The sequence below is a fragment of the Clavelina lepadiformis genome, chromosome 1 (assembly GCF_947623445.1).
Source record: "Clavelina lepadiformis chromosome 1, kaClaLepa1.1, whole genome shotgun sequence".
Classification (NCBI taxonomy): domain Eukaryota; kingdom Metazoa; phylum Chordata; class Ascidiacea; order Aplousobranchia; family Clavelinidae; genus Clavelina; species Clavelina lepadiformis.
The window spans coordinates 11,282,470-11,305,232 of NC_135240.1; the positions used below are offsets into that span (position 1 = coordinate 11,282,470).

Here is a 22,763-nt window from a genome sequence, read left to right on the forward strand (position 1 = left end):
ACAGAACCCTTAAACGTTTCAATTTAATATAATTGTAAGTATAATTCCAATAGAAACTAATGTATATTTTAAGACTATAATATTGCTGATCGATCGTGAATATAAGTTTGCTTTTCATGCTTTTCCTTGAAAGCTTGGAGAGTAGCCAGATGTAAATGATTTCAAGTTATGACGATCGTGAAACGCATATTGCACAATGGTGATGAAAAAATGGCTATTTAACGAATTATAATATTATAGCAATGTTAATACATGTTCAACTGTTCATACTTTCCTTTTTGGCGTATTTCTTTACTTATCTAGCGCTTGTTGCCGTCAAGAGCGTCTATAGGTAGGCTATAGTGCATACCTTATACCTATCTCACATGACCCGACTTGAAAAGGATCTTTTGGAAATTCCAGCAAAATACCACAACGCAAGTTTTTTAAACAAAAATTTAAATAAAAAAGCTTTGGATGTTGTCGTACTGCCAGCCAGCGATGATTTTTGTAACTGAATCAATTGTGCAGATAACGAAAGGTAGCGCTCTAAATATAGTTCACATTTAAATTAAAATCCCCAGAGCGCGGCTTTGACTTAAATTTCAAAAGAATCTGTCTGATCCCTCAATAGATTATTGCTAATTACTGTAAACTATAATCCTAAAAGCAGGAAACCGAAATACATTTTCAAAAAAGCACAGAAAATGTATTGGAAAACGTATGTTAATTAATTCATCATATAGTCTTATACAACAATAAATTCAAAAATAGAATTAAAACCTTCTAAAATCGTTCACATTAAAACGTAATTAAAAAAGCAAGGAAATAACTTACGAAAGTGATACTCTAATTCCACAAACTTTTCCTTTAAACAATAACAGATCGAACTTTTTCTCGAACTCGCAAACAACAAATGGGACAAATCGATGCGTTTTCAGCGCAACCAACACAACAAGCAATATGTCCGCATGGAATAAGCACAACACTCGTTTGTTCATTGCCACAAACTTTACACATTCTTTCCTCCTGTAAACGACGAATCTCTTGAAGTTCGGATGTTGTAGACATATTACTGAATGATGTTGAAGGAGTTTCTTTCTTTGTTGCGGAGTCCGATCCTTCATCTTTAGATCTATTGGAAGCAAATTCTTCCTCCATCGCAAGAATAGACTCAACGAAAATTTCAAGCCTTGAAAATCCATTGCCAGTGGTTTCGTATTTCCTGTAGAAAGATCGGTTTTCAACTTTATTAATAAATTTAATCTAATAATAAAAAAATAAAAAAAATTGGACAACTTTCTTGATAGAAACATAAATCAGTTACAAAGTTTCACCATTTGAAAGCAGTTTTTATCATTCTTTCGTCGAATCTAATCAGTTTTGCTTGTTCCACAAGACATCTCTCTCAGACGAAGACATCTCTCCGTCAGCTTTCCTCTCTAGAGATCTTACCTCTTCCCTGGGATCGATGATTTCGGGGCCACCATTTCGATGTCCGTTTTGTAAACTAAACAAATAAATAGATAACAACAAATAACAAACCAAGATGACAATCAAGAACGCGACTTAACGAGGTTTACATTGGTCCTGATTGAATATTCCTGAGTTGATTTGGATTTGCTGGATTCTGAATTGTCGGTCTTCTTAGATTGGGGATTAGAAAGACAATCCCATGAACATAATCTGGACCTTTTTGTTGAAGAACGAACTCGCACCTGGACAGAAGATAGAAACTTGTTAAACATAGAAATCATAAAAAAGTCAAATTTGGTAAACTCTTTCATTGAGACAGAAAATTCAACTTACAATGGAAACCACTTGGCGTGCTCTTCCCATGGATCGTCATCTCTCTCCCAATTTTGTAATCCTCCGTTGCAATACCAACATTTTGCTCGATCTCTTACTCCTGGAGAATATTTGACTTTGTAATTACAGAACATAACAAATTTTTTTTTGTCTCATGCATGAGACCTAAGCTTGAAAATATGAGCCACTACTTTATCAGATCCACTCACCCAAGTAATATAGTCCTGCGTTTGCAATTTGTTTGGGATTTGCGCGAATCTATGTGCAGGTCACGATGGTGAGTCATCAAGGAAAATTTGAAGACGAGATTTCTCGCTCTTCATGTGGGGATTTACCGGATTCGTACATGGAAACAAGTTCATGTTCCCCAAATTTGTTGCAAGATTTTTATGTGAGTTCGCCATGGTTGACACAACCACACTAGGTGGAGGGGTGGAGCACGAAGAATTTCTAAATATAGCTGTTTGAAACCTTGTTACCGACGTGGCGTTTGGTGAATTTGATGTGATGCCAATGTCATTTATATTGACTTTTCCTATTGTGATTGGTCTTCTTTGATCTTCTGAAGCCTGTGGATTCCCAGATTTTGGAGGTCGTGTTGCTAAACTTGTCGCGTTTCGATGGCCATGGGGTGGCGTAAGCACGAATTGACGAATAATGGAATTTAGAATTTACCAATATTTACAATGTAGTTGATGTAACGTCATATGAACAGGGAATCGCTAATCACCCATGTAACTCGTTCTATTATGACAGCATAAACGGTAGTATAATAAGGCAAATTAACGTGGCGCTGAATGATACTACAAAATGAATCAAGAATTAATTCGGTTAATTAACGCTTTTGAAACGTATTAAGCATCAAACCATCTTTACGCTTTGTTGGTATTGTAACCAAGATTTTCCTTAGCCAGGAATCTTCCCGCCTTAACTGCTAGTCACTTAGCCGGTTTTGCCTTGTTAACTTTTAATGGCATTTTCTTTCATAAAAACATCCACCTTACTCTAAAACCAGGTACTATGACACTTTATCGAAAGACACTTTATCGAACGACACTTTATCGAACGACAGCTGATCGAAACGACAGATGATCGAACGACTCTTTATCGAACGACACTTAATCGAACCGACAGTTGATCGAACGACACTTTATCGAACCGACAGCAGATCGAACGACACTTTATCGAACCGACAGTTGATCGAACGACACTTTATTGAACCGACAGTTCAAACAAGATTTTTGCGTGTTTCTCAAACATTGAGACAATAAGCCATTGTGATGTGCGGTCTTTGTAATGGTGTACATTAATGAATTGTGATGTATATACCGCTGGTGCTCTCCCTAAAGCAACATCATTAAAGCGGATGATACAGCGAAAGCGCGTATGTCCAGAAGGAAACGGCTTGATGGATGAACTCCGCGTGACACCGAGGGGAGAAGCTTTCGTTGTCGAGGAAGACGATGAGAACGAATTCTATATGTTTGCGTCTCAAAAGAATCTGGATATACTGAACAACTGCGCTAATTGGTTTTGTGACGGTACATTTGATGTTGCCCCACTTGGATACCAGCTGTACACGATACACGCGCTGGTCGATGAAAATCGCACGGTGCCACTCGTATACACCGTTACCGAGAACTTCGCATAAAATGCTTCCAGGCACTGGCATTCGTTCCGCCTGAAGACGTTGTACAACGATTCGAGGACTTCCTGGCCACGTTCAGTGACGACGATGAGCAGCACTTTTCTGAATACATTGACTACTTCGAAACTACTTGGATTGGACGATTGTGTCGCAGGAATCGTCGTCAACCTCTATTTCCTATCCGGTGTTGGAATGTCTTCCACCGGGTTCAAGATGACCTTCCACGAACGAATAATAGTATTGAAGGATGGCACAATGCGTTCAGCAAGCGTGTCTCAATATCCCATCCGACGCTTCGCAGACTCGTCAAAAAAATTAAGCGGGAACAAGGTTCCAACGAAATGTTAATTGAGCAATTGAGTGCTGGAATTGATGGCCCACCTCGGAAGAAGCGCTACGACGCTGTCAACCAACGGCTGAAGAGCATAGTCGAAAATTATGACTCAACGAATATTGACATAAAAAGTTATCTTCGAGCAATTGCACACAACTTGTAATTAAATGAATGCGATTGAAATGTGCACTTCGTCAGTTGTCGTGCTTTTAACAGTGCATATCGTCAGTTGTTTCGATAAATTGTGGATCTTTTAACCCTATCCTAACCAGGCTCGCGAGTTTACTAAAAAAACTAGGGTGGCCAACCCCGCACACACATTTGCAATCGTTAATTACTAGAAAACTACGCGTCGTAGACTGATGAGATTTTTACAGGTTAGTAGAAACATCATCTGGCTTCCTGTATACATCATAATTGTAAAACTAAAGAAAGTGAATTTAGTGTAAATTAGGTATTTCTAAAAGTGACACATTTCTAGAAATTCTTCTTGTTACGCCGCGCCCCCGCTGTGAGAAGAGAACGAAAGAGTAGTTAGTCAAGTTATTGGTGCGTAAATGAGTAAACGAAAACGTTACGCTTCAATGCGGAGAGAGCAAAATTATATAAATATCACAATATCTCAAAAATTACAAAATCCAACTTTATCAAACAAACATGGACAGATAGCTGAACATTTTTTATGAAAAGTCACCAAATTTTAATTTTCTACAGCAAACAATCCAACTGTACGCCAAGTTTTGCTATGACTGTGTGCGGGAGAAGCAACAGTCGATTCGATCAACTGTCGCTTTGATCAGCTGTCGGTTCGATAAAGTGTCGTTTGATCAACTGTCGGTTCGATAAAGTGTCGTTCGATCAACTGTCGTTCGATCAACTGTCGTTTCGATCAGCTGTCGTTTCGATCAGCTGTCGTTCGATAAACTGTCGTTCGATTAAGTTTCGTTCGATAAAGTGTCTTTTGATCAGGTGTCGCGTCACGCTAAAACCAAAACGTAACTGCCGACAACCGTCGCCCAGCCGAGCACAGTACTACACCAAACAAATTCCACGCGATGAAGGAATCAACGTGGAACGTAAAACACGATACTAATTAAGCCTTTGGGGTAACTACGTGAGACGTCACAAGAGATTTGATAAAAACAGGTGTACAAGAACAAGTAAAAGAACATAAACAAGTAAAATACGGCAGACCGTGAACATGCATAAAAACAACACAATGCAAAGAAAAGACGGTGTATAATGTGGTGTCTACAAAACAGGTGCATAAAAATAATCCCGTGACATCCCCCCCAGTCCAGTTCTTTTCCGGCCCCGGAAAAGTTATTCAATATCCGGGTAAAAGCGTGTTTGTCTACGGGCTCGCCGTGGCGGTAGGTTTCTTTCCGTCATGGCCAAAGTGGTCTCGCTGGGAATGGGGCCGTTCTCTTCGAGGGCAGGTTGGCTTGTCTCTATTGTCTCGTTATTGCCCTCCTCTGTGATCCTGAGTTGCCCTACTGCCGAGTCTTCCCGTCCTTGACTACTGGATAATTGCTCAGTCGCGCTCGTATTGATTGATGTAGCCTCGGATTCTCCGGTGATGGTATCCGTTGAATTTAGTGGTATGAACACCAAACCTTCAAAAGGAGAACAGTGGTTAATGCCATTATCCGAAACATGATCGTACGGGAGTTGATTATCACGCTTGTCATCACTATGAACCCTTAATTTCATTCTGTTAAAATGAACCGTTTGTTCTTTGCCGGCTTCGTCTTTAATAGTATACGTGGGATGTCGCGCGTTCACTACCGTGAAGGGGCCCTTGTAAGGAAGATGAAATTTACGATATTCTCCCTGTGGGACCACTGGGTCTTTCAGCCATACTTCTTTCCCCACTTCAATTGGTAGCCCCCTTTGTCGTTGGTCGTAGAGGTCAGCCATCTTCGTTCGTTGTTTTCGTAGCGTTTCCCGCACCGTCTTTTCTGCAATCTTTAACCGCGTTTGTAAATCCTGAATAACCGGCGTTTTCAGCACTCCACCGGTCAGTGTGCCCAATAAATCCGCAGGTAAACGAAGCGTACGACCAGTTAATAAAAAATGCGGCGATACACCTGTGCTGTCGTGGACGCTCGCGTTATAGGCCGCCACGACGGCTGACAAAGCTTGATCCCAACTACGTTGATCTTCCTGTACGTAATTTCGTAACATGGTGATGATAGTCTTGTTGTTTCTCTCAACTCCTTGATAATAACTCCTGGATGATAACTTGTGGTCCTTGTTTTCGAACAACCCATCAATCGTAACAGTTCTTTGAAGACCTCGCTCTCAAAATTCCCACCCCGGTCGCTGTGGATAACATCTGGTACACCATGAACTGTGAACCATCGGTGGAACAAGACGTCCGCTGTGGTTTTTGCTGTTTGATTGCGCATGGGCCAGGCCCTTACATACTTGGTAAATAAATCGCACGCCACCAAGATGTATTGAAAACCTGATGATGTCATAGGTAGGGTTCCCACGACGTCTATTTCTACTCTCTGCATCGCTCTATCTTCTGTGGACGGAACCAACCTCGCCCTTGGCTCGGCCGGCGGTTTCTTGTTCCTTTGACATAAACCGCAGTTTCGGCAATATTTTTCGGTGTCCTGTCTCCAACCAGGCCAATAAAATTTTTCTTCTACTTTGTGGCAAGTTTTCGTCAACCCTAAATGAGCCCCGCCAAGAACGCAATCGTGTAGTGACTGCAAAACAGACAAACGCATAGGTTCCGGAGTTATAAGTCGATAACAGTGTGTTCCCGGTAAACTGCGATTACTATTTGCCCAATAAACTGGGCCGTCAAAAGTGTGTAAACTTCCAAATTGGGCCCATAGATGCTTAGTCATTCTTGACAAGTTTTTAACGTGTTTGTACGGAGGTCTTTTCCCCAACTGTAGCCATCTCAAAGCGGGGGCAATCTCTGCGTCCTCTTCCTGTAGATTCAGTACTTCATTCGGAAGAAACCCGATGTTGCCTCTAAGATCTATGTTGTTGACTGTTTGCTTGGAATCTTCGAGGCTTGTTGCAACTTGTTGGTCATACCATTTGTACGGGAGGTTCACCTGTGTACCTTCGTTAGGGCGTCGACTCAACGCGTCAGCGTTTTTGTGTTTTTATCCTGGTCGATGGAGTAGCTCAAAATTGTACTCGGCAAGGTGTTCTACCCATCGAGCGCATTGTCCATACAACTCCTTTGACTGCCATAACCAACGCAACGATGCATGGTCCGTCCTCAGCAAAAACTTTTGACCTAGTAGGTGACACCTATTCAATTTTGTTGCCCAGACGACCGCCAGAAGCTCTTTTCGAGTCGTGGAGTAGTTCTTTTCTGCTTTCCCTAGAGATCGGCTACAATACGAGATCACACTCTCTCTGTCATCTGTGACTTGTGACAGAACAGCACCAATTGCGTTATCGGATGCATCGGTGTCGAGAATAAACGGCTTGTCGTAGTTTGGGTATGACAGCACTGGTGCGGTACACAGCAAACGCTTCAATGTAGCAAAGGCGTCCTGATGCTCTTCGGTCCACTGAAACGTCTTGTTCTTCTCGGTGAGTTTGTGCAACGGTGAGGCAATTTTGGCATAATTTGGAATAAACTTCCTATAATATGATGTCAGACCCACAAACTGTCGAACGTGTTTCACGGTACGAGGTATCGGCCAATTCGCGACTGCCTCTACTTTCTCGGCGTCACACATCACGCCTTCCTTAGAAATTTTATGTCCTAAAAATTTCACCGATTCTTGAAAAAGAGAGCATTTGGACGGTTTCAGTGTTAAACCGGCTTCTTCCAGTCGACTTAAAACGTCGCTTAAACGAGACATGTGTTCCCCGAATGTGCGACCATACACTATCACATCGTCTAAATATGCTAAAGCGCCGCGCCACTCCAATCCATTTAGAACGATGTGCATCAATCGTTGAAATGTAGCTGCCGAATTGCTAAGACCCATCGGCATAACGTTCCATTCATATAACCCCATGTGGGTGGTAAAAGCAGTAACCTCGCGGGACCTGTGATTCATGGGTATTTGCCAATACCCTGAACGCAGATCCAGAGTAGAAAAATAAATGTTACTCGACAATTCGTCCAGGCTCTCGTCGACACGTGGGATTGGGAAACTGTTCTTTTTCATCAGGTCATTTACGCGCCTGTAATCAACACAAAACCTCACCTCGCCCGATTTTTTCCGTACAAGAACAATGGCGCTGGACCAAGGGGATGTGGATGTGCGAATCAAGCCTTGCTTCTCCATTTCCGTGAGGATTTCTTCTACCTTGCGCTTTGTCTCGAGGGGGTATTCGGCGATGCGGTTGTCTCACAGGGGCGCTAGTCCCAATGTCGACATGGTGTTCTATCAAGTCGGTTTTGCCTAGATCGAATTGACTGGTCGAAAAACACTTCCAATGCTTCGATAATAAATCGAGTACTTCGCGACGTTCACTCTTAGACAGCTTCGTCCCTAAATCTACGCCTTCTTCAATAGCTTGCAAGTGATCACGCTGGGGTTTAAAACGATGTTCTTCTACCGACGCTACGGAGCATCTTTGGTAGGAGTTCACAAAGCATCGGTTATTATTGCAGTCACACGTGGAATTTAATCTCGAAACTAACGCGCACGTACCGGGCTGGTAAACATCACCTCCGCCGAACACAGAGACTGGATGAAGGGTAGCGACCCTGGTTCCGTTGACTAATCTGACTTCGTCATCACTGAAATTAGCCAATCGGATGGGAACCTTTCCGTTATGAACTTGCGTGAGGTAGTTACTTGCTAGTACCCCATATTTATCATTCAATCGGAGATTACCTTCAACTAGTGCCAGAAACTCAACGTCGGGCATCTTAAGCATCGGATCCCTACAAAATATGCCGAAAGTACACACCTCGGTGGAAGCGGGGACGATCAGGTCTTCGACGATATAAAATTCGTTCCGCTGTAAGGTCACTTTCCCATCGAGCAGGGGTGTTGACGACGATCCTGCTTCTAAAATTTTGTCTTTGTAGCAAATCCGGCATTGATGATGTTGGACGAAATCTAACCCAATGATGAAATTTTCTGTGAGTTGATTAACGACGTAGATTTCACACTCTGTGATCAAACCAGCCACTTGCACTGATAACGTGACAAGGCCTAACACCTGTAGGGCCGTCCCGCTAGCCGTTGTTAACTGTGTATCTAACGTGGGGCCTAGTGTACTGTAGTACTCGGATTTTCGGACGAAACTTTATCGAACAAAGTTTTAGACATGAGTGATACGCTGGCTCCCGTGTCTACCAGAGCACAAATGGGCATAGAACACAACATTATATTAACATACTTGCATAAACTTTTCCGGTATTGTTGTTGAGCGGGTGTTGCGGTGGCTGGAGCAGTCGGACGGGATCGATTCCAACTTAACTTTGATCTGTTTACATCAAATGCGTTAGTCCGAGGGTTGTGTTTCGTGACTAGGCTTTGACGGTTTAATAAGCGATCTCGCCTAAATGAATCATATTTAGACGGATTTGCATTTGAACGTGGGTTGTTTCGGACCCCACGTGTTTTATCGGAAGGGAACTTACGGTTTCGGTATCGTTGATTTCTACCTTCAGACGGACCCGGTGCGCGTGGTTTCCAATGGAGGCGATCCACGTCTCGTTGTAAAGTGTTCATTTGCGTTTTCACTGAAGACACCGTTTCGTCAATACTGGAAATCCGGCCTTGAATACTGTCGTTAAACAATTTTATCTCGCCACTTATCTTAGCAAGTTCATTCTTCATCAAAACAGTCGCTTCGTCCTGGCCGCTTTCGTCTCCATGTGAAAGTCGAGCGACAGTGAACACGTCTGAACACGGAGTCTTTTCCGAGACGTCCAGGGCAATGGCTCGGGCGCTGGTAGTGAAGAAGTCTCTGCCGATCTCTAGGTCTGCGACTAAGGTTTCCGATATTTTGCGGTTTCTCAAACCCCGGATCAATGCCAAGTAGAGTACCTCATTTTTTACAGGTGATTGATCGGCACTAGCATATGCCATGTCACCCTGCTTCCGCAAAGCGTAGACGAATGATTGTGTAGATTCGTCCGGTTCTTGTACCCTATCCAAAAGGCTGTTTTTTAATCTGCTGATTTCCGCCTTTGATTGCCCTGCTTCTGAAGCCCTTTCCACCAACTCGTCGAACTCTAAGTCGTAGACGGAGGCATCTTTCCCTTGAATTTCCCAGACAAAGTCCTTATCGAAACTTTCAATGAGGAGGTGTTTCTTAAAATCTTGATTTGCCCTAACGCTGGCGCAGTAAGAGTTAAAAACTTTGAGAAAGTCCTGAAAGTCTTCATTGGACTTATATCTCGGTGGAGGCAACGTCACATTAAAAGCCATACTGTTAAACAATACCTTGATACCTTTTTGACTGCGGGATCCTGGCGCGCTCGCCAATTGTAACCAAGATTTTCCTTAGCCAGGAATCTTCCCGCCTTAACGGCTAGTCACTTAGCCGGTTTTGCCTTGTTAACTTTTAATGGCATTTTCTTTCATAAAAACATCCACCTTACTCTAAAACCAAAACGTAACTGCCGACAACCGTCGCCCAGCCGAGCACAGTACTACACCAAACAAATTCCACGCGATGAAGGAATCAACGTGGAACGTAAAACACGATACTAATTAAGCCTTTGGGGTAACTACGTGAGACGTCACAACAGAGTTGATAAAAACAGGTGTACAAGAACAAGTAAAAGAACATAAACAAGTAAAATACGGCAGACCGTGAACATGCATAAAAACAACACAATGCAAAGAAAAGACGGTGTATAATGTGGTGTCTACAAAACAGGCGCATAAAAATAATCCCGTGACAGTATTACAGATAATATATTTCAGATTGATTCAATACTTCTCTTTTTTCTTACTAACACAATTTAAATCTTTGCCAAAACTAACCGATTAGTTTGTTTCTTGTATCCGTTCTGTTAATGATGTCACAATTGGATCTATGCCATCGGAGTAGCTTCGGGTCATCTTCGACTTCCCATTCTCGGTAAGATTGACCGTAACTGGAATTAAGTTGAGATTTATTTTATTATGGTGTTCTTGAACTTAAAATTATTCACGCAACTTGTTTTAACGTATTGGTTTGATTAGAAATTAAGTCCCGTATTTTATGTATCCAAGACTCTAGTTTAAATAATTTTTTTTATTTTTAGTATTATTTTAAAAGAACAAGAAGTTACCTGAAACACAACCAGTGAAATAAAAACCAGCAGAAGCCAACTTACGAACATCGACCTGAACTTTTCTGGGAAGTAGTTTGAAAGTTGAAAGACGATAGGTCTCGCGTGCTGGATCACCTGCAGTAACAGAAATAGGATTGTGACGTAATCAAAACCTACGTTTCACTGGAACGTGCTTCTCAAACATGATTTTCCAACCTACCGGGTTGAATGGAATGACTTCGTTGTCGTGGTGGGTCTCCAACTTGTCTCAACAACCTCCCGTCACTTTCTAGATCTGGGAAATCCGCGGTAAGGTGGAATTTTACCAAACTAAAGTGTACCTAAGACAACGGGATTATGGTTATTAAGCTACAATTAACATCTGTTATCACTATTTCATAGTCAATTCTTAATTGCGTTTGTTCAAACTGAATTGACACAAATACAACAGATACTATTCGCTTATGCTTTTATTATATTTCTATGAGTTTACTGACATGATAGTTTCTTGACGATAGGCTTTCAGTGGTTCTGTTATCACGATTGTGTTCATTCTTAGGTGTGACTTTCATCGGTGGAGGAGTATTAAGTGGTTCGTATTTGGTTTTACGTCTTTTCTATTTTTAGTAGTAGACATATTCACGCTTACACCATGGTTCTTAACAGAAGACCTATTAATGTTTAAAACAATAATCGTCTAAGCATTCGTCTTATCACGATTCTAACCAAGATAAAGTATCACAAGGGTCATCTAACTTCACTATAACTTCCTAATATTTGAATTTGCTGCGAACAAAATACTTCGATATGAAAAGGAATCCCTTGTATATTATTCTATTTGCAATGGTTTGGCATTAGAAAACAATTATTTTTTTCCTGCTTTGTTTCAGCACTGATTTAAACCTCAATAATCCTTTCAAAGCGTTTTGGCAATAGCTACTGCTCCTTTCTCTTCATAAAGGCTAGTCTAATTGTCTTCGCTTCATTCCTCTAGATTTTGAACATTTCTAGTAACCTGTACACAACAACATTTGACTTTTGTGTTTCGCGAACAATAACACGAAAACCTGACATCTCCAGTTACCTGTAAACAATAGCCATCTGATTTGTTTGCAAACCCGACTTCTTTCAAACGACGTCATTTATTCCAAGGCAACGCCTTAATAACACGCATTGAATTCGCTGTAATAGCCTGAGGCTTCTCGTCATATATCATTTCGTCACCGTAATTCATTCCAACGCATGACGCATTAATTTCAAGGCACGGCCGTATTCCCATATAAGTTGTTTCCACAAACCCAAGATGTTTAGTTCCTTTCTTCATTAACTCGTAGCCCAACCTGCACACCGTATCCTCGAAAAGGAACGCAATCTGTAACCTGCAAATGTTTATCGCGTGGTGGCGCTATAGCTCTAAAACTACTCTTAACCTGTAACCTGTGCAGCGGTTCCTAGGGCCACATTTCGTATCTTTCAAAGAAAACAAATAATCATGTCCGGTCGTGGTAAAGGAGGTAAAGGTCTTGGAAAGGAGTGAAATTAGAGTGAACATTGAAAGTTTAGAAAAGTGTATGTGAAGAATGGCTGAGACTTTCACGTATGCAGACAGAGTAAAAAGACAATGGAACAACGACCTCGCTGCAGAGTACAGCAATCACCGAGAAGTGTCAATCCATTTGGCAAACGAAAACAAGAGAGAGGATATCTACTCACTACTGAAAAAGATCCAAATACCGATACGCTACGTTGAAGGCATCATCCAGAATCCCGGAAATGTGGTAAATATTACCTTAGACAATAAGAAAAATGCAATACGACTTCCAGTCATACTAGAAAAGAGGCAGGAGGTAAAGTCTGCCAACGCTCATGGTGACCAACGAATCGACCTTACCATTCGATGGGTACCAATTGACTACCCACAACAACATCTGGATGAAATACTTGCAAACTTCGATATCCAAGGTCCAGCCCGTTTGGGTGTGGACAAACACGGAATCAAAGATGGTAGGAGAATTTACAAAGTGGACAAACAAAAGATGAAACACCACCAGCTACCATCCTACCTATACTTGGGCAAGATACGATGCGCGGTAAGTTATGATGGACAAATCCAAACCTGCTCTTTTTGCACGGAGCAGGGACACAAGTTTAAAGAATGCCCCAAGCAAATGCAAGCAAGCACCAGCAACACACATGGACAAGATTCTCCATCAACGACTCCCCAGATTCCGGCATTGGACGAGGAAAAACCAGCACCAGCCCCCAAAGAAAGACGCAAAGGAACTTCTAACTTTGCCGAAACAGATGAGCTACGACTCGGAGCAACAAACGAGAGATCCCATAATGCGGAGAGGAGCGACTCTAATAAACGACCCTTGGAGCAGCAGGAGAACCAAGGAAGCAAAAGAAAAGATATAAGCGGAGACTCAAACGAAAACCAAGAGAAACCAGAAACACAACGATGTAAGAACGATTATCCTTTATATGATTTTTCCGGATTGCCACTAGGCTGATCTACAGACCTCCGATGCGTATGTAGAAACTACGTCCGAATCCGAAGAAATAAAGACGCACGAAAAACAGTTCCACAATTTGAAGAACCGGTTTACTGCGAGGGATGTAGAGCAGCTTTTATTCGATGTGGTTGTACCAAATTCTCGCTCCGATACATTAAAAACAGATATAAACCGTTTCAGTGTGAAAACTGTGAATATAACTACGAACCGAACCCCAAAGAACTTAATTCTACTATAAATTAAAAATTGGAACCCTTCTCTGTGCTTCCTGATTTAGAATATTTTCCGTTTCTTATTTGCGAAATACACTGCTTTGAATGTACTTTGCGTTTATTCCGAAACTTATACAATCATTTTTGTTTCTTTTTTTTTAATTATTTTTTATTAAGCGTGCCTTGAAACCGTTTGAGAGCGTTTAATAAACAAAAACAAGGTTCCTTGGGCCGCAACTCTATACTACTAATGTGTACAAACCATTTGTCATGTTAGTTGTATACAGAAAACAGCAAATGAAAATGTCTCGTTTTATAGTAATAGTACAAAGCTATTGGTTTAAAATATAAGCTGCAAGCATTTGATTTACGTACATGCAATGCATTCCTTTCTTAAATTACGCTATAAAAGACCATAAATTTTCAATGATATATAAGAGCAATCAAACTTTAAGTTGCAAATACTTCGATTCAGGGGAATAAAGCAAGAAACAAAGTAAAGTGTTTCATTTTTTGGCGAGCAGATTCTTTCTCGTTGCTTTGTTTGTTGTAACCTTGTCAATAATGTTAACGGAAACTGGTTTTAGCTTGATGCTGCTGATAACGGATCGCCGCAAATCTGCTTGATAGTTGTGTTTGTTTCTTTCCGAATTTTTCTGTTAATATTGAAAAAAGACTTTTTAAAAAGAATATGTCTACACATAACGCTATCGTCCAGATGATACAGCATCAAATGCATTTATCCACCTCTGCTGCAATCGGACTTAAGATTTCGGCTGATGATTAAAGGAGCTTATAATCTTACAGTAGGCAGGTTGCAGTAGGTTACTTTAAGAAAGTTACAGTATTATGAATACAATAGAGTAACATAGAAACGCGTGTCAATTATCCTTGCCTTTTCTATTTGGTAACTATATCTTTATGCTTTTCTTCAATTGCAGGAAGAACCAGCATCGTATCATATAGTACTGTACTTACGGTGAAGCTAGGTTGTAGAAAACAGGATTGAGGCATTCGCTAACCCGAAGTGTGATATATTCGATTCGGCCAAACCACCACTGGAAATATACTTCTGAATTGGTCCATGGCAAAATCGTGTTTACGTAGATGTGGTAGGCTTTAATTTAAAATAAATAAAACAAGAATTAAAAATACACAGCCGTATGTAAAACTGCTTTGATTTTAGCTACCGTTTTTCTATTTTGAAGTAATATCTCAGTTTCTATTTTTGCAAGACTAGGGATGACATTCAACGTCCACCATACTTAATATCAAAAACATTACCAATAAAATATTGTGCTTCAAAGAAAGAAAAATGTAGGTTATTTGATCGGAACACTTAGGAACCTACCAGTATGCGGGATATATCCCAGTGCAAATGATCCAACAATCAAGAAAAGTTGCAGAATTGCTCCTTTTTCTTTATTCTGCTGCTTCAGCTCATTTGAGTTTTCATTCTGAGATTTTTTCTTCATTGCTGAACATTAAGTAGAAAGTACAGATCAACAAGAAAGCTTTCGGCAAACAAACTTGAATTTGGATGTACAATATAAAGTCTTCATATGAGCACCGGTCTCGGTATACCTTCACGTCTCTTCCGTTTCCGCGAATAAATAAACCAAGCAATTTTAAGCGATAAAACAGTAATCAAGATCATGGGAATGTAGAAGAATAATGAGTATCCTATTTTCGAGTACATTAACATCATAGGAACTCTACAAAATTACACCAGTTACTTATTTAACTGATATAACAGGGCACAGCGCCTTCGTTTATATTTAGCCAAATTTTTTAAACATATATTTCAAAGCTTTGTAATATCATCGTCTAAGCTTCAAATCAAGAATGTACATTGTGGATCTGTTGTAAAATTTGAGATCGGTTAAAAAAGTACGCGTAGACAAAAATCACTAAAAAACACAAGTTTTAGCTACCAGCAAGAGACGTAACTTAATACGAGTACAACTTGCCTTTCCTCGTATACCGTGCAGGACGGCCATGATCGTGCGGGGATGTAAAATCGTCGATCTATTTCACGAACACCAAACATGATTACGAATGGAACTACACCCACTCCAACAGAAATCATCCAAACGACCAAAAGAATGATCTAAATTCGGTTTAATATTGTAGGTTTCATAAATATACCTTATACTTATAACTTATATTTTACCTTAACCTTTACCTACAAATTATAGGAAAAATGATGACTAAAAAGATAGAAGAATGCTTTTTTGAAACAGTTGATTCGATTGCCAAAGCATATAAGGAAATTTCTAATATAGATCACGCTGGTCAACATAAAATTCGGTACCTGGTATGTTAGAACTATTTTTGGGTATAGCCTATTTGGGGCGCTGATTCCAAAAATGACAGTTTTTTCCATCAGCTTTAGTTTATGAGATATGGTGACCCCCTGTGATGGTGACTTTTGTCCATTTTTCAGATCGATTAACAACGTTTTTCTCACCTACTTTCATTTCATTTCTCGAAGCCCATTCTTTTGTTGTCCAGTGTTCACTTCTTGCTCTACTGTCTCACAAACAGAGAAAACATGGGTAATACTTTGTATACCCGCTAGTAGGTGATAGTTAGCAGGTGATAACACTGAATATGAAGGCACTATGGGATTTGGCAGCAATTGAAATATAACTTTGAAACTGAGTAACTTAAAATTTTGGTAGCTTTTAAACCATTCAACTACCTCATTGCATTTACTGTTAATTTCCTGTTGCAAAATTAATGACGCTTCGGCATAAAAGGCATGATGCAGCAGGGTAGTCATATAGGCCACAGTAAGTAGTTGACCAAACTGTAGATATACAGTATCTCAAACACTAGAGTTGATGAGAAAAAACTGATTACATTTTTGGAATCGGTGCTGCAAATATACCCCAAAATAGGTCCAACAATTCAGGCAGCAAAGAAAAAAAAATTTTGTTTACCGGTGTTATATATGCAATATACATTCGTGATAAACTAGTTAAATAAAGGTCATTGTTTAACTTTCACAATTTATTTTTCGGTTCGGTCTCGCTAATTCATCAAAAAAATAAGGTATATATCCGTCTTACCTTTACATGTTTGCTGGTGATTCGTTTGAATCGATGTGGATACATTAATGAAATAAAGCGGAAGAAAGCAAACAATAATATATGAAATGACGTTGCCACAGATGTAAAATTATCACCACCCCAAAATATCTGCAATTTTTTATAGAGTCGTAAAGGGTTTGCCAACCAAGTCAAAAAACCCATAATCAAAAAAATTTAAGTTTGAAGATGTACCAAATTGCTGCAATTAACACAATTAAAGCAGATTTAATCATCAGTAGCAGATTTAACATGAATATAAGTAGGCCTATAATACGAATAAACTTGCTCTCATTGTGCTAACCCCTGCAATTTGGAACAACCAGTCTGTTTCAACTTTCAAGTTATTGGTAGAAAAAAACAGGAGATAAAAATCTAAACGTTGCCATCAGTTAGTTACCTTATAACGTTTCATTACGTAATAGATTTTACAACGCCTTTATACTTATAGTAACGCAGAAGTAAAAAAAATTAACCAGAAAAAAGACTTCAAATGCATAAAAATAGTGGTAAAAGCACGAAGTGTAAAAATCATTTCAAACTTCTTTTTTTGAAAAACATCACGCCGCTCATCAAACTAGGACAAGATGGTGAAAATTACGCACGGACAATAACCAAGCGATTTTTATATAGATTTAAACTACAGTATTTCCTATTTACTAGATTTGTAGCATAGTTAAGACGACCAACAAGTCGCATACGCATTTTGCCTACAGAGTATTACCCCGCATAAGAAATTTGGAATGTCCCACGATAGAAAACCCCAAGTGCGTTGGTACACATAAAGAGGACTTAAAATTGCTGATATAAGGTCAGAAAGGCAAAGGCTGAGGATGATGAAGTGGAACGTTGACCTAAAGTAAAGTTTTGTCTCTCTTTAATACTTGTTGTTAATCAGTTTAAGTAACTTATTTGTTCTAATATTTTAATGGCAACATAGCATATACATTCTTCAAATCACGTGATTGGTGCATAAACTGCATTTATATTACTTGTCAAATATGAAGAAAACGTGCTTTAACACAAGAAAACGATAGATAAATTTTACTTCAATTTCGGCGATCGGTAAATGACGACGATGGTCAACACATTCCCGATAATTCCAAAGATGAAAAGAGGAAACATAATCGAAGCCGTGATTGCGATTTCAGTTTCGCTAAATACCCGGCCTTAAAATTAAGCAAATATAACGTTTGAATAAATCGCAAAAATTTAGTGTAAGCTATGAACATTAAACACTTACTTATACGTACTACTTGTGAAGTTTACGTAAGAAGCAGCAGTGGATGAAGAAGCATCGCTGGTTGGTGTTTCAGTAAATAATGACATCACTCTTACTTTAGCTATACCTAGTGCTGTTTTTTCTTAAGTTGATTGGGAGTCGAAGTTTGAAATTGTATTTAAAGAATGCTTTATGGCACTAAACTATGGAGATTTTATTTGTAAAAAATATGATACACCACAAAATCAAAACATGTTTTCCAACGCAAGCATGTCTTCGTATAGAGTTCGCATATCACTTGTCGCAAATTCAGTGTGTTAGTAGCATAGTTTTCACTCAGCATTTTCGCTGTTGTGTTTTTCGATCGGAGTGTTGTTGTCACACAATAAATACACACCACGTGTGTTCAGTGCTACATACGAGGACAATGTGCAAACATGTCATTTTTGTCGCGTTTTGCTCGCCTTTTCACAACATTACATTTATTGAAATCCAGTGGTGACCAACAGTTTACTTAAACTTAAGTAGAGTTCTTCTACTTAAGCTATACTTACTTACGTAGTTTTGTCTATGAGTACTTCTTCTTTACTTAAGTAGCGCTTAGGCCGAAGTAATCTACTTAAGTAAGCTCACCATGTAGGTAGAACTACGCTATCGACGAACAACGTCAACACGCCTAAGCGTAACAAAGGAAGAGCGCTTGCTGAAGGTATAGGACAGGGATGTCCAACTTGCGGCCCGCTAGTCATTTTCACTCAAAATACTTTGATGACTGATGTTGTTAAAGTAGTTAAATTCATCAATTTTTCTTGAAATTTAGTAGGTTCTGCAGCCCATTGAATTATTTCAAGTGACAATGCGGCCCATTATAATAAAAGGTTGAACATCCCTGGTATAGGAGATGGTGGTATAGATTAATCCAAGCCTGAAAGGAAAGCAACGTCAGTATGCAGAAGGTTTTCTAGGTCAGTTATCTTTCGCTGAGTTATCTGGCGTTCTTAAGCACACACAGTTTTTGTTAATGTTGGATATAGTTAGACAGTCTTCCCAAAATTTGTAGTAAATGCTAAAGAGACATAGTAATTATTCATATTTTTTGTATTTATCATATTTAAAACTTTAAATTATTCCTACACCACTTGCACACGTGCTTCCGGATTGACAGATTGGCAAAGCTTGTCTTAATCGATATCGATAAATAGTAAAAGTGGTTACAGTATTTTGTCTTGCTAATGTGAGTTATAACAGAAAATAACATTTCCTACCATGCCGTCTAGAAAATGTACTCATATTTTTTTAAGCCTATAGGTTAGCAGGTTGTCTTGCATTTTTATCAGGTATAATCTTAACATGAACTACATAATCATACAAGCCTGACAGCCCAGCGAAGTCTATTACTGCTTAATGCAGAAACGCGTAGCGAAGTAAATCTCGTTTTCAGGCCAGTATGCCAGCATATCCTGTGGTACAACTTTCCCAGACACACAAAACTGACATCAACGCTATAACAATAATAACTTGCCTATTTTGACACAGGCTGAGTTTTAGTTGTGTATACCGGCGTGACTGCAATTGCGCTACTGCAGAAAAAGTAGGCTACTGTAAATTTAAAAGCGCGCAATAAAAACTCATAACTGTTGAAATAAAACTTCAAAAATACCCTGCTACGCTTACATATTTAGTCGCATGTTTGTTGTAAAGAAAAAACGTTTTAGCAACACTTAAAAGTCTGTTGCAAAACCGGAGCAAGTGTTTTTTACTAATGTTATGGTATTTCCAATAGTCAGTGTTGAAACTAATGTAGGCCATTAATACTTACACAAATCGAGTCTTGGTATAAGTTGACCGCCGTAAAAGTAATTTTGTTTCTTGGTATTATCATGGCAAACCTTGGCTTTTGAGATATTATTTTACAGTCCAGTCAATTTTACCTCATAAATTATTTTGCAGTGTTTGTTGGACTGTAAGTTCCAAAACTAAATCAACCATGTTTCTAAGAGCTCCAGCATTCATCAACTAAATCCAAGTTGGAATGCTTGTAGACAGTGATGGGATTGAAATACTTTAACATCCGGTTCTCTCACTAGCAGCATGCCATATTGACCCGGGGCCAATATATATAGACCAAAACATACGCATGTTCAACCGGTTCGCACGAACCGGTTCTAACCGGCTGAATCCCACCACTGCTTGTAGATCGGCAGCGAGAACGAATTAGTAACGTGCCTGATCTATTTCTTTTTAAACACGTAACTGATCGAGTATCCTATACTATCAAAGTAAAATTAAAACCTTAATATATCTACAATTCATTGAAAATACCAAAAGTAGCCAGCGAGGATTTCCTTAAATATACTTCATTTATTCCTGTCACCTGCAGCTCCTTAATCTATAAAACCGGAAATTTATGTATTTGTACTCACTGGCACGTTTGTCGGATACATAAACCCTTTTTGTGAAATTACCAAGTACAATGTCTGTCTTTCAGGCTATAGACCTAAACTAAATCTTCTAATGCTATAACATAGTAAACCAATAGATGCAAGTTGTAAAACAATCGTAAAAGTGACGGGTTGTTGCAGAGCTGATGTCCCGGGGACGTTAATTATGTCAAACGACCTAATTTGAACTTCAAAGTCTCACTGCATTAAAAAGTTTTCATTTTTATAAGAAGATGTTAAATTAAAAACAACAATACGGAAACTACAAAAAATGTTATGGTTTAGAAACTTTAGATGCAAACCTAAGGTTGATATGTATGAATTGACTACGTTTCTGATTTTTATGCTAAAACAGAATAAACCTAGCATTTTAACACACTGTGTACTAAATGATGCCGTTATTCTTAGCTTTATTTAACGTAAATCATTCATCTGAAATAATAGAATAATAGTAAAGCAATAATAAGAGAAAAGCAACAAAACCTCACAGCTCGAAAGATGTTCGTTTGACACAATACCAACAGTGAAGTAGTCGTGTCTACGAGTAAGAACTGCCCGAAACAGAAACGAAACACACGAAGTAATTAAGATAAAACGGGGCGAATTAACTAAGGAATTTTCATTACATTTACCCCGGCCTATATAATAATAACTGTGGTTGTTATAATGGACTTGGTATATACATTGGCTTGGGCTTGCAATAAGCACGTACTCAAAATAACATATGCTGAACGCGTATCGTATACGTGCTGATAGGTAATACAAGTTAGTCTACATACGAAATATTTCACTGTTCGCCATAACGAGCTGGAGGTACTCCTTTGTTGGTTCGGCTTGATCGGCGAAGATTTCTTTCTGTCGGCATGTTCTGTATTTCTGGTTCGTCCATGACAGGAGCATCGTTTTGGACTTCAATGTCTGGTGAAGGGTTGCTTATAAATTTTTCTGTGACGGGTATTTCATCTCTGCTTGGCGCTTCTTGAGGGCATGGTGAGAGATCGTTCAAAGACACTGTAGATTCCTGTCCGTCTGGCCGTCGGACGCGTGCATACGTTGGATTTGTATCTATCAATTCAACTTCGTCTACCAAGGGATCGTATTTGCTGTTGCGTACAAAACGTCGGAGGTACACTTTATTGGGAGCGATCAGCCACGATGGTATTGAAGGTCCCGAGGTAGAGCGTCGGTCAAAGGAGAAAAATCTTTGGTGAGGTGTCACGTTTGATGCCGTGCAGAGCAGCGACCTTATGGAATGCAAGGCTTCAGGTAACACTAGTTCCCATTGGGATAATGGAAGTTTCCTTGACTTGAGTATTAGCGTAACTGTTTTCCAGATGATACCGTTGTATCTCTCCACTTGGGAATTTCCAGTGGGGTGATATGGGGTTGATGAACTTGTTGCAATTCACAAGTTTCGAAGGTGAGTGCGAAGTTCGTGTGATATAAGAGAGGGTCCACGGTCAGAGTGAATATAACTGGGTAATCCAGTGAGGGTAAACAGTTGATTCAGGCCCTGAATCACTGTTGTCGAGTTCATATTCGGACATGGCACGGCGAACGGAAATCGTGAGTACTCGTCGATTATGGTTAAGATATACTTATTTTTAGACGATGAAGGTATCGGTCCTTTGAAGTCGATGCTAATTCGTTCCATTGGTTTTGTAGCTTTTATTAACGCCGTCTGGGGAGGTCTGTAAAATCGTGGTTTATTTTCAGCGCATATTTTACAGTTCGAACATACCTTCCGTATTTCGTCCATTGAAAAAGGTAAGTTCTTCATGCGAATAAAGTGCAACATTCTGGTGACTCCAGGATGACCCAGGTTATTATGGATGTCTTCTAGTTGACTTGGTTGATAGATAGAGGCGCTGGTTGATCTTGAGAGACAGTCTGCGACCGGGTTCATTTTGCCAGGGCGGTAGCGAATTGAGTAATTGAGAGAGGCAAGTTCCAAACGCCAAGTTTGGATTTTATTGTTTTTGATTTTCGTGCGACGACGATTGTCAAGCATGTAAGCTACAGATCGCTGGTCAGTTACTAGTTCGAAGCTTTGGCGTTGTAAAAGATCCTTCCATTTCCGAGTAGCTTCGATGATTGCAGTCGCTTCTTTTTTCTATAGCTGGATACTTCAATTCACTTCCGTGCAACATACGTGACATGAAAGCGACCGGTCGTCCACCTTGATTTAGAGATGCTGATATCGCAACATCTGAAGCGTCACACTCAACAACAAATGGCGTAGTCTCATCAATGGATTGTAATGAGGCAGTGGCCAGTTCCGTTAGAAGCTGGTGAAA

At 39.7% G+C, this 22,763-nt stretch overlaps 4 protein-coding genes across 4 annotated transcripts; 1 reads left to right on the forward strand and 3 right to left on the reverse strand.

Moving 5' to 3' along the window:
- Positions 1-687: 687 nt before the first annotated feature.
- On the reverse strand, positions 688-2,672 carry LOC143458977 (uncharacterized). Its single transcript, XM_076955901.1, has 5 exons — positions 1,998-2,672; positions 1,789-1,888; positions 1,563-1,697; positions 1,435-1,489; positions 688-1,204 (listed from the first exon to the last, which is right to left on the reverse strand). Exons 2-5 carry the CDS (start codon positions 1,816-1,818, stop codon positions 813-815), a joined length of 612 nt encoding a protein of 203 aa, XP_076812016.1. The 5' UTR covers positions 1,819-1,888; positions 1,998-2,672; the 3' UTR covers positions 688-812.
- Positions 2,673-10,711: 8,039 nt separating this feature from the next.
- On the reverse strand, positions 10,712-11,695 carry LOC143458985 (uncharacterized). Its single transcript, XM_076955914.1, has 4 exons — positions 11,481-11,695; positions 11,204-11,324; positions 11,002-11,118; positions 10,712-10,824 (listed from the first exon to the last, which is right to left on the reverse strand). The coding sequence occupies exons 1-4, from the start codon at positions 11,553-11,555 to the stop codon at positions 10,715-10,717; spliced, it is 423 nt and encodes a 140-aa protein (XP_076812029.1). The 5' UTR covers positions 11,556-11,695; the 3' UTR covers positions 10,712-10,714.
- Positions 11,696-11,879: 184 nt separating this feature from the next.
- Positions 11,880-14,072, forward strand: LOC143458970 (uncharacterized). Its single transcript, XM_076955889.1, has one exon. The coding sequence runs from the start codon at positions 12,564-12,566 to the stop codon at positions 13,494-13,496; it is 933 nt and encodes a 310-aa protein (XP_076812004.1). The 5' UTR covers positions 11,880-12,563; the 3' UTR covers positions 13,497-14,072.
- A 24-nt stretch (positions 14,073-14,096) lies between these two features.
- On the reverse strand, positions 14,097-15,357 carry LOC143458994 (uncharacterized). Its single transcript, XM_076955927.1, has 4 exons — positions 15,296-15,357; positions 15,063-15,188; positions 14,690-14,828; positions 14,097-14,367 (listed from the first exon to the last, which is right to left on the reverse strand). Exons 2-4 carry the CDS (start codon positions 15,184-15,186, stop codon positions 14,295-14,297), a joined length of 336 nt encoding a protein of 111 aa, XP_076812042.1. The 5' UTR covers positions 15,187-15,188; positions 15,296-15,357; the 3' UTR covers positions 14,097-14,294.
- Between the last annotated feature and the right edge of the window lie 7,406 nt (positions 15,358-22,763).

Bases quoted from the DNA above. Each gene is read 5' to 3' on its own strand.
- LOC143458977 (XM_076955901.1), bottom strand. From the start codon at position 1,818: ATGGGAAGAGCACGCCAAGTGGTTTCCATT. The intron at 1,490-1,562 runs GTAAACCTCGTT...TTATTTGTTTAG, and splicing joins AATATTCAATCAGGACCAAT to TTTACAAAACGGACATCGAA. The intron at 1,205-1,434 runs GTAAGATCTCTA...ATCTTTCTACAG, and splicing joins TCATCGATCCCAGGGAAGAG to GAAATACGAAACCACTGGCA.
- LOC143458970 (XM_076955889.1), top strand. From the start codon at position 12,564: ATGGCTGAGACTTTCACGTATGCAGACAGAGTAAAAAGACAATGGAAC.
- LOC143458985 (XM_076955914.1), bottom strand. From the start codon at position 11,555: ATGAAAGTCACACCTAAGAATGAACACAATCGTGATAACAGAACCACT. The intron at 11,119-11,203 runs GTAGGTTGGAAA...CTGTTACTGCAG, and splicing joins AAGTCATTCCATTCAACCCG to GTGATCCAGCACGCGAGACC. The intron at 10,825-11,001 runs GTAACTTCTTGT...ACTTAATTCCAG, and splicing joins TTTCACTGGTTGTGTTTCAG to TTACGGTCAATCTTACCGAG.
- LOC143458994 (XM_076955927.1), bottom strand. From the start codon at position 15,186: ATGAAGAAAAAATCTCAGAATGAAAACTCAAATGAGCTGAAGCAGCAG. The intron at 14,829-15,062 runs GTAGGTTCCTAA...TTTAAATTAAAG, and splicing joins GGGATATATCCCGCATACTG to CCTACCACATCTACGTAAAC. The intron at 14,368-14,689 runs GTAAGTACAGTA...CAATATTAACAG, and splicing joins TTCTACAACCTAGCTTCACC to AAAAATTCGGAAAGAAACAA.